Genomic DNA, 11,671 nt, shown 5'->3' with positions numbered 1-11,671 from the left:
AATTGTTCATATTCAAATCAGTTTAATGGAATAATGCTTTGTGTAAAAGAAGAACCCAGCTGAAAAAAATATTTTGCTTCTAGATATGAGTGAATTTTTTCTCTCAAAGACAGCCTTAGTAAGAGTATAAATAATACCAGTATTACTCTGATGTAAGTTTCTCCAAAATGTCCTTTTGAAACAAGAAAGTGTCTGTGGATCCAGTTTCTCCTGTCATCTTTAATCTATATTTATATCTATATCTGTCTATAGCCATCTATATCTATCTAAGCACCACCCCTCTTTCTTTCTTTCTCTCTGTCTCACTTTCCTTATTTCCAAAGTTGGATCAAACCTCTTGTGAGGAGTTTTTAGCTGATTACGAAACGGAAGGAAATGAATACATGTTGTGTCTATGTGACCTACAAAAATGAGATCACCTGCAACAAAATCAATGATTTCAAAGAAGTTATTTTTCACTCTGTTGTAAGCAAGGGGCAACATCGGGTTAATGAAAATGAAGTCTATGCGGAAGTGCTAAAAGTTGATGTTCATCAAGAATCCGCTTGAGACTGGCTGCAGAAAGACTGGAAGTCACATACACACCAAGCCATAAAAACAGACTTTTACAGCATTAAAAAGCATATCTACAGCCTGGTTAAAAACGACTTGGGTCTGAAACATTGATTTGACTATCAGCACACACATGGTAAGTGAATTTTTGTGCTATCTCTGCAGTTCAGAAGTTATTAAGATGGTTTTATTTTCCAATCAGTGGCACAGCTCGGGTCACTTGACTGGCGGCCGCCCTGCAGCTGCGCGAAGCAACAATGCCGGCGTTCTAGCAAATGTGGCTGCATCCGCAGGTTGGCTTCATTTCATGGTATCAGGAAAAAACGGGTGACGTTACGGAGGATACCTCCATGTTTAATACAGTCTGTGGTTATAAGTTAACGAGAACACACTGAAGTAACAGCTTGTTTTTCTACATTTTACACATAAATTGTAAAAACTAAGATTTAAAAAAATACAGGATGAGATTTTGTATCAGAAAACAGTTCCAACAAATGGACAGGATGAAATCAATGAAAGAATAGTTGATAGCTTTGACCACAGGAGGCGCTGTAAGTCGGAACCTGAAGGCAACCTACTTACGGTTACCATGACCCTTCAAATATACTTTATTCATTGTTGATTACCTCTAGGCAGAACAGTCTTCTGATCCTCATTTTAAGAAATAAAATGTTGTTAAATACTTGATTCTAATTGGTCAGAATCCCATAACAATGGTAATGAAATCTCATTAGCTGTAGGCAACCTGATTATATTCACTATAACAAATTAATCCATGTCAAAGAGTCTGGTGTGTTTCACTTTTACCTGTTGACATTGTGCCAAAAATTCTTATTTTCTATGGTCTCAACTTGTACACACTTTACTATGTTTGATTCTCGCTCAGGCTACTCTTGAGAGTTAGAAAATAATGAACGTTACTAGGTACGTATGATAGAGCAGCCTTGAGGGCTGCTGGGCCCCAACATCTCTGGTAGTGAAAGGGAGAGCAAGCAGAGCTGGTGAGAGTATAGAAGTAACCTTACTATATTTTTAAATGATAACAACAATGTTGAAAACTTTTCCCTCACTTATGTTTAAGTTGTATCAACTGCAACCTTTCTAAATTCTACTATTAAAATCTGTATGTGGGTCAGTCAACAAAATGTGGCCAGACAAATCAAACAGCAGTGAACTAACTAACTGATCCACCTTTACTTCTTTCTTTTCTTCTGTTCTAATCCTGCATGTGCTGTCGTGTTTCCATTCATCGCTGTCACACACAAACCTTTTATGATCACAAGTGAGTTTACTTTGAGCTTTGGAAACACAAAGAAAGCACTTTTGTTGTAATATGCAGAGATATTCACAAGACTTAGAAAAAGAAAATAAGTGAGTGTCCCTCTGTCTGTCTGCATCAAACAGCAGAGGAGTGAAGCATGTGATCTGAAGCTGAAGGCGATGCGTGTCAGAGGCTGGTGAGGCCGTGCAGTGGTGTGTCACTATGAACAGGTTCTTCAGGGGCAGGTTGCAACCTGCTGAGGACCCAAGGACACGACTACATGTGTGTGTGAGTGTGTTAATGTGAGTAAGTGTGTGTGTAGGGAGGGACACCATTTGTTTGAGTTAAAATAAAACAGGAGTGGAAAAGTGGTTTTCAAAGTTGGAGGTGTGACCTCTGACATGCAAGCAAACAAAAAATATGCACTCACCTACACACACAAACTTTTGAGACAGAACAACAAATTGTTGAGTGAAGGAATGCACCTGATCTGAAGAGAAACATGGATAAGAATGATTCAACACACACACACACACACACACACACACACACACGCACACACACACACACACACACACACACACACACACACACACACACACACACACACACACACACACACACACACAGGGACAAAGACAAAATCAGACATACACAGAACATGTTTTTAGAGAGACAGTTCAACAAGGTTAGGGTCTTCTCTCTTTAAAGGTTATACAACTGATGTTACTACTCATACACACGAGGAAGACCAGTCCAGAAGAAGGCTTGTCACTATGAATGACCAGGGAGAACACATTAGTTTTAAATGGACAGCACCATAGAATCTGATATATATATATATATATATATATATATATATATATATATATATATATATATATATATGTGTGTGTGTGTGTGTGTGTGTGTGTGTGTGTGTGTGTGTGTGTGTGTATGTAGAGAGAGAGAGAGAGAGAGAGAGAGAGAGAGAGAGACATACATACATACATACATACATACATAGTATGAATGACTAAACTTCTGGCAGCAAAGAAAAATGTGAAGGTTTTCAAAGGTGCAATTCCCATAATGGCCACTAGATGCTGCCTTCAGTTGCAGTAGTATGAGCAAATTTACAAACTTCTGTCAGGCAAGAGAAAGTTCTTTGGACATCCGTTTTTGTTTTTTGTTTTTTGCTTTGAATTAAACAAACTCTTACAAGTCTTAGTCAATGTTTTCACAATTTTCAGAGTTATGGAGCTATTTTTTCAAAATTTTGCACACTGAATTAAGTTTTTCTATACTGATTTTCATTTACCCTCCCGACCGTAAAGATGTAAATCTTGCCAATAAAAGGTGCATTTGTTTTTAAAGTTAATGAAAAGGAAGCATTTCTTTTTCAAGATGACTTTTATGGTGTTTAGAGGGATGTGCTTATATCTTCATGTGTTCCCATCTAATAGTCTTAACTGTAATGTAACAGAGACTAAACCCTGGAAAGTCTGATGTTCTACCATATGTTAGCTCACAAAACTTGATCAAAAGGAAAGTTTGACCTGTGTCCCACTGTCCCAGAGAAAGCACCTGAGTAACGTGTAACAGGGTCCTCAAAGAGCAGTGAAATATTCACATCAGAACAAAACGTTATATTGCGGTAGATAAGGTCCATTAAGAAAAAAAAACTGCTGTATCATTTTTTTTATTCTTTGAATTCCAAACTTAAGTAAGATGACTGTAAAAAGCAGAAGTCTAACTTTAAACTCAGGTTTTTGAGTATATAAAAAAGAATAAAGGACATATTAATGGAAAAAGTAGCAGAACCCCACAGGGCCCTGAAGTTTTTTCATAAATATTTGTTTTGCTTTTTTACCAAACAAAGTCTTGGTTGTACAGTTTCTCCATTTGTTACAATGATGTGGCTAATATGTGTGTGACATGTGTGTAAACAGTCTATATTTGACCTCTGACCTCTTCAACTCATTTTATATCAAAAAGAATAACCAAACAACGCACACCTTATCAGAGTGACGTTACCAAGTGTTTTTCTTGGGTCACTATAAAAGATTTGTAACTGTATTCAGAGTTAACCCTGAAGTCGTTGTAAAAGTAATCCAAGTAACAGAAACAGTCAGAGAAAAGTAACATCTCTGCTCTCCCTCTCTGTCTCGTCAAAACTTTATTTTCTTTTTGAACACTCACAATTGTTAAGTGATTTTCCTATGAAGGCCACTTTGGATATGCTCTGCTCAAAGATAGTATGTATAAAAAACAGTACATAACAGGTAATGCTGTTGTGCCAAGTCCTGGCTTGGCTGAACTTTAGCTGAGTGCTGGAGATCATCCCAGCACGTTTTTATTCAATGCATCAGAAGCTTTTCTCATGCCGTGTTCTCATGATGCAACAGCTCTACACGAATCTCAAAGTTCCTCCAAAGTGATAAGCAACAACAGGATATAATTTCTCATAAACTGATCATTAAATTATGCATTCGTCTGGAGATCTGCGTTAGTGGGTGAATATTTCTGTTTGTTTCTGTGCCTCTCTTTCAGTAACAGTTTCAGAACTGTCACATTACTGTTTCCAAAATCCTCTTCTCTATTCCTAACCCCAGACATCAGCTGTAACTCAGGCCACACACAAAAAAATATGTTTCCCTCTGGAACTGTGGACACACTGCCCACTCCAGTCTCCAGGCTGCAGTCTGTCTGAACCATCATTACAGTCATTAGGCGAGAATAAGCTCTGTATCACAGGAGTCCACCAGCGTCCAGTTTAACCCAGCACAATTAGCACATCCGTTGGAGTAGAATTACCCTGTAAAATGAGAATACTCTGCACAAAAGAGGCAGGAGAGTTGGAGTTGAAAAAAGAGGGTAAGTGTGAGGGAGAGGGGGAGAGAGGAGGAGAGGAGGAATAGGGGAGGACAGGGAGAGATTAAAATTGTTTGAATTGAGTCCACACTCGCCCCATTCATTTGGTATTCTGCTCAAATCAGGCCTTTTGTTCAGCCTGGCGTAAAGTAGTGTCAATCATCTCGACCCGGTTTTGTAGAATGGGGAAATTTATTATGAATTTGCTCCTGCAAATAATGAGGACTACCCCCTGCCTGCTCTCCCCTCTGCCTCCTCCTCCTCCTCTCCTCTTTCCCCTTTGCCTCCACCCCCATATCAATGCTGCAGAATAGGCAATAGAGAGTGAAGTTAGCAATCTCAGGGCCACTCGCACTCTGGACCCACATCAAAGTGACAGAGACGTCCAATCAGATTTGTCTTACAGGCATTACATGATGAATATGGTGCGGCCGCAGCACAAAAGCGCCTTTGTGTCTCCTCCGAGCAGAGACTATTCACAGCCCGCCACAGCCAGCCAGAGTGGAAGTAAATGGCCAAAAGGGCCCAGGCCAAAAAAAAGCACCCAAACTTGTGCAGCACAATGGGCCATGCAAATCACAGCCCCCGCCGCCTCCACCCTTACCACACATCCACACCTCCTCCATCTCTCCACCCTTCAGGCCTGAGCTGGATTCCTCCTCTGCTGGGTTGTCTTAAGTTTAGGGGCTATTCACTGACGCACAGAGGTGTCAGATAAAAGTGCTGAGCTTTACACATTCATCTGAAAAAAGAGAGGTTTATTTATTTTATTCTATTTTTTAGAGAAAAGGGAAAAAATAATAGACTGACTTTTTCTGTCACTAAATTACTTAGCAGTCACTATGGCTTGGGGTTTTCTGATTTAAACAGACCTTTAAAGGAGAGTACAGGATTTCAGACACAGTAAAGTGGCCTGTGATATATTGAAAGACAGGGAAAAACACAGGATCCACTTTGGCTGGGAAAGAGGCCGATCTAGCCCGAGAATATCTGCAAATAATAACTCATAATCTACTTTTACAACACTTCCGATGATGAATCCTCTTAATTTAAGCTGGATAATCCCAGAAATTCAGCTAATAAAAGTTTTGTGGAAAGGTTTAATTAAATGTATCTGTATTAGAGAAGATTTAGGAATCTTCACAACTCAACTCTCAGCTCTTGGTCTGCTTACATGACTAAGAAGTGTGCCTGCAAGGAAAATCCTGCACATAAAACTTGTTAAATAACACACTTGTGTGAAGAGGTTCAGCAGCTTTTAAGTATGAGGGGAGCTGAGGCTACAGCTTTAAGTCTAGAAGTCATTCGTTATCATGTGTCAGGAGCAGTGTAACCTACAATGAGTGACTCTTATCAAAGCAAGAAAAAAAAGAAGAAGAAGAAGCAGTGATTCGTGCAAAATACTTGTGTTTCCATAGTGCTTGCACTGTGTAGGACCTCACTGGGTCAATAGTCAGGAGGTCAACAGATTTGTCTCTGGACCAGCTGCACAGACGTGTGTGTTTGCTTATGTGTGTAGATGAGTCTGCTCCAAATCAGTTCAGTATGTTTCCTGTCAGTGTTAAACACAAACTTGTCTGTGCCTCTGCTTAAATATTAACACCTCTGTCAGCATTGCTCAAGGCTGTACACCACCTCTGTATCCAGCAGCGTCACCGTCCCCACTCATCCCTCCTCTGTGTGAAATATACGACTGTGCCCGCATCTTTACAGGTGGGAGTCCGACCACAACTTTCTAGTGTGAGGACTCTTTTTTGTTTTCATTACAGGTCATGTGCAAGTGCAAGCACTGACCCTCTGCCTGCCTGCAGTTCATGGTGCACCTGTTATTCTGCAGGTGGGTGAGGCTCTGAGCTTTGATTGGGTTGTTAATGTGTTCACTGAGTCAGAATCATCCAACATCAGGTCTAAGACTTTTGTAACACAGAGAATAACTACAGTCAATGTGTGGAGATGCTTTTGTTTCATTTTACTTTAACAATGAAAAAAGTATGATTCAATTTACAAACCACTGTTTTCACTTTCCAGCCATGCCTACTTACAATATCTCGCCAAAATATTAATTATTATTTCTGACCTCAAAAGTTTGATCAAGATTTCAGACCCTAAATAAGTCATGGGTTAATTTTACACTTTTTAACTTAAATCATCAACGTTTGATCAATTTATTTCAAAGAGAAAGCTTCTTGGAGTCTGTGGTGATGAGGCATGCTTCTTTACTTTTTTACATCAGTAGACAGTATAAAGAAGTCTTGCGCGTTTTCCCTCATCCTGTTGACACTGTGGCAAAAATGTTATTTTCCCCATAGTATTGACAATCTTCATGGAGAATGTTTTTCATATCACTGTTTACTCATAATGTGAAAAATGTGATTTGTGGTGAATAGTTTAACAGATGCAAAGAGCAGGAGGAGAGGAGAGGAGAGGAGAGGAGAGGAGAGGAGAGGAGAGGAGAGGAGAGGAGAGGAGAGGAGAGGAGAGGAGAGGAGAGGAGAGGAGAGGAGAAACATTCATGGAGCTTAAGCAGCTGAAGAAGGCAAATGTTTGAACTTTACTGTGAATAAAAATGTGAAGTTTAATGACAGTGCAGGGTACAGGATGAGACTTTAATACAACCATTGCTAAGGAAACTCTGTCACAGAAAAAAATCAGGCAGGCAGATTAACTTTTGTCTGGATAAGGATGATAAAAAATAAAACAATAGGTTCAACTATTTACGTCTGTGGTTGGTATTTTTATTTTTTTATTTTAAATTTTCCTAATTACACAAAGTTGCACTCACTCTCAAAGTGAAAGTTAGGAGCAACTTTTTTGTTCTGTTCTTATTGCTGTTGGGCTGTTATGATGTAAATATGGTCTGCCTTTATAAGTATTTTGTTTTGGGACAGAAACTGAAAACGTTTCTTGCTTTGGGGATCAAAACATAACATCAAGACCAAAAGACAGATGAAATTTTGGCATACGCTGAGGGAGTGTATAGCCTCCTGTTTATGCCATATAAGCTCCCTGTTGCATTCAGAGCAACAGATGACCTCTGTGCACCCCCGTTTTTCCAATTATGCCGTGTATTATAGTGCAGGTTTGTGCGCATTTGGCGTTTCCATGGTTCATGCATACATCATGGCTTTGCGCAGGAAAACTCATGCATAAATGGGCTGCATGTGATTGATTATTCAGCATTGGATTACGCGAAATTAACATGGCTCTTAGATATTGTCGAAGTGAAAGTGACCTGGGGACAAGATGACATGAATAAATCTACGTGCGACCCTGCTCCTCCCTGTTTGGCCGAGGAGAGAATTGCAAATCCATCTTAGAGGACAAGAGACGAACACTTATTTTCACTCTGAGGCCTGGCCTTTGCCTGACACTGAAGGACATCATAAACACCATTTCAGCCCTATAATAATGGAGCAGCGGGGTGTTCAGCGCTTTACATTGATTTGTCTTTTGGAGTCCCGGTGGCGTTGGAGGTTATAAAGCAGAGCGTAATTAATGTCATTTATCACTGGTTTGATTTTGTCACTGCCTTCACAGACAGGCCTCACATACGCGAGCCACTGACCAATGGGAGGGCTGGGGCCTTTGTCAGTGAGTACAGGCACGTGGCTTACACCTGCAGGCTGCACTCTGTGTGTGTGTGTGTGTGTGTGTGTGTGTGTGTGTGTGTGTGTGTGTGTGTGTGTGTGTGTGTGTGTGTGTGTGTGTGTGTGTGTGTGTTTATAACCAGACCTATGAAGAGAAAGATTGCAAACAAGTCTGACACACTTTCGTTCCATGAAAAACAAACTCCACGTGTCTTCCATTTATTTATTTATTTATTTTTGACTGCGTAAATAAAAAGTTTGCTGTTTGGGCACCATTTCTAAATGAAGTCGGGTGAATTTTTATTCATATAATGTCTGTGCTTTGGAATAATTTGAAAAACTCTCAGACAAACTCCAATCAGCCTCTCTTGTTCGCAATTTTCCCCTCCCACAGAGAGTACCAGGTGAAATTAAACTCGTTATTTCTCGTTCTGCCTCGCTGAATTTGGCATCAGTGTTCAATTACAATGGAAGATCTTCCATAATTGGCATAATGAGGCGCAAAGGCGCACACAATAGCGCGCACAATGTGGTGTTGTGCTCCCCATTTCGCAGGAGATGGGCTTTTTGATTGGGCTGTGTGCGCCATGAAAAACACAGTCGGGGATACAACTAGTCCACAACCCCAGGTTTTATTTAGATTGATCTCGATCGGGCAATAAGAATTTTGACCCGTCTCATTGTGTTGCTGACTTTCCCCAGGCCGTATTTCAAAGTGTCTATACCTTTTTAGAGGAGTGAATTGCACCCCTCTTGCCCCCTCCCTCTCGCTCCCCCTGGGCTAAAGCCAGAGTGTGCAAAAGAAACAATGCAATGCATGAAACGTAATATTAATCTCCCCGTCCTGAATGCAGACAAAGCGCTGTAGAAGGTGCACGTCCATAATGGTTATTGAGTGCTCACCCAGCTGCGCAATTTTCCCCCGTGTGCCCAACCAAGTCGGGAAGAGGTCACGCAGGGCTTTGAAAAGAAAAGAAGCTCCCCGGTTTGCTCAATTACAGCCGAGACTGCTAACACGCACAAACACCTTACACACATGCGCGCGCACTTCTCACACGCACACTTAAGAACCAAACCACAACAAGAGCGTATAATATAAATAGATTCGTTTTATTTATAAAAGTTGTTTTACACAAAATATATCTGTTAAAATCGAATATTTACATTTTAGGCCAAAGGAAATGGAGAACAAGTGCATACATGAATTAAAGTCTCCTTACCACCTAAAAAATAACAAAACATCTACAATCTGTCACAGGTAGTAGCCTTGATATTGCTGCCCAGTCACACAACTTAAACATGCAGACTCACTGCCTCACTGAAAGCTGGTCATTTAAAAAAAAAAAAAAACACTGTTAGGAAAAGTGGCAGTGACATTGTTTGTTTGACTCAGTGTACAAAAATATGTCTTCATAATAAACAAGTGGTTGTATTTTACAGTTTTGTGGTAAAAAGGCGAAACTTCTACAACAAAAAGTCTGTTGATGCATCATCTTTGTTAAGTCATCCTGCAGACGTGGCAGCAGAGGAAGGCAGTCCTGTTGTGATATAACCCATCATAGTCCACTGCAGAGTCTGCCGTGTCACGTATTAATTGCACTTATTCGCCACCACACCATCAACAGTTCTTTACTTCCACGCCTCAACGTGACCAGCGAATCCAACTCCCTCCCTGCTTCATGCAACAAGAGGCTCCCACTCTCTCACTCTCTTTCTCACTACTGCCACGCAGGAGCAGCCCGAGTGAGGAAGTGAGGGAGGGAGGCAACAGATCACTTCCATGCACGAAGAGCAACACAGATCTGTCGCCTTCAGCAAGTCTCTGTCAGCATTTTTTTTTTTTTTGCAAGACGCAGCCGCTTTTACGCACAGACGCTGCTGGGTAGGTTATGTGCCTCAGTACCTGTCGAACCAGGTGGTAAAGTCCAACAGCTCCTGTTCCTCGGAGCTCAGAGGCTCGTATCCTCCTTCATCTGACGAGTAGCTGGAGTGGGGTGACTCTGGGTCAGCGGAGTAGCTGTTGGAAAGTGTCGGGGATGGCAACCCGCACTGGAAAGCAGCCGACACTGCGTCATGCTCGTCCAAAAGTTGCTGTAAAGCCCTGATGTACTCCACGGCAGACCTCAGGGTCTCCACTTTGCTCATCTTCTTGTTGGCGGCGCCGTTTGGCACATGCTGCCGCAGTGTCTGGAAGCCCATGTTGACCTGTTTGACCCGGTTCCGCTCTCTTTCGTTCCGCCGGGCTACAGCCACCGGCTGCTGCTGAGGGATGGAGTAGCCGAGGCCGTTGAAGCTCAGGCGACGCTTGCAGCGCAGGAGTTCTGGAGAGCTGGAGCGCTGTCTCTTCAGCACCTTGGTTTTGCTCTGGAAGCCTTCTGCGGTGGTGGTGTTTGGGTGCACGGAGGGCACGGTGCAGTCCTGAGCCGGCGCGTGCAGACTGAGGGTTGCGTGTCTTTCAGTAAGTCCAAAGGTGAATGCAGTCTGCGTAGTGGTGATGGTTGTAGTTTCCATCTCGATGACAGTTGTTCAGGAGTGATGGATGTTAGAGGATGAGTGCAGCCTCAAACAGTGGGAGAGGAGGAAGAGCAGGAAGCGTTGGCAGTGTACAGCTCTCGTGTCCTTCGCGTGGGGACCGTGTGGCTAACTCTTGTCCAAGTCTCTCTTGACTGCTTACTCCACGAGCCGATCTGACCCAAACTTTGGCAGCACTCCTCTTTTTCAACACGCGCCCCAACACACACCCCACCCACCCCTTTTTTCGGAGACGCACGCTTCGTCGCGAGGCCCCGCCCCCGCTGTGTGATTCTTCTGCACGCCGACTCCCCCGGGCCAGGCGCGTGGCTCCGGGAGCTCAATAAACAATCCCGAGCTTTCACTGCGCCGGGAGCACGCGCTGGGCTCATTTACATTCCAATGTCTCTAACTTGAAGGCCCATTGGTCGATTCAAACGGCCTGCAACCGTGCGCAAAGAAAGAAAGGAGGAAAAAAGACAGCGAAAGAAAAAAAAGAAGAGAGAATAAAAAAGTGAATGGTTTGCCTCTTTGAAATGCCTTTTGAATTTGACAATGTACCCCTGGCAAGTCTTCAAATTATCAGTCTTCCCCCTCGGCAATCGTTCTCATCCTGCTCTTTACAATTACAAATACCAAGGACGCTGTCTGCTGTATCCAGGCTACAGCTTTACAGAGCCAAATAAACCGCAAGCGTGTCTCGTAGCACAATAATTGGCTGGCGCTCTTGTCCTCTCTTGGTTCAGTGATACGGTGGACCAGTTTCTTGCTCGGAGGATCATTGCGAGAAAGTTTTATAGAATTCAAAACGCATGTTGCAGTCCCACTTAAGTGCAAATGCTTCTTCACAATTTGCGCTATTTCTCACTCCAATGTGTTCTGTATTAACTATTCAAACTCAACGTGC

The 11,671-nt window shown here is 42.2% G+C and overlaps 1 protein-coding gene across 1 annotated transcript; it reads right to left on the bottom strand.

Annotated features, from left to right (window-relative positions):
- Positions 1-9,433: 9,433 nt before the first annotated feature.
- ascl1b (achaete-scute family bHLH transcription factor 1b) lies at positions 9,434-10,984 on the bottom strand. Its single transcript, XM_074677970.1, has one exon. The coding sequence runs from the start codon at positions 10,762-10,764 to the stop codon at positions 10,150-10,152; it is 615 nt and encodes a 204-aa protein (XP_074534071.1). The 5' UTR covers positions 10,765-10,984; the 3' UTR covers positions 9,434-10,149.
- Positions 10,985-11,671: the final 687 nt, after the last annotated feature.

This window comes from Halichoeres trimaculatus, unplaced genomic scaffold, assembly GCF_033239565.1.
Source record: "Halichoeres trimaculatus isolate MK-OKI-2021-1 unplaced genomic scaffold, fHalTri1.1 fHalTri1_scaffold_10, whole genome shotgun sequence".
Lineage (NCBI taxonomy): Eukaryota > Metazoa > Chordata > Actinopteri > Labriformes > Labridae > Halichoeres > Halichoeres trimaculatus.
This window is presented reverse-complemented; position numbering and strand designations above follow the sequence as displayed.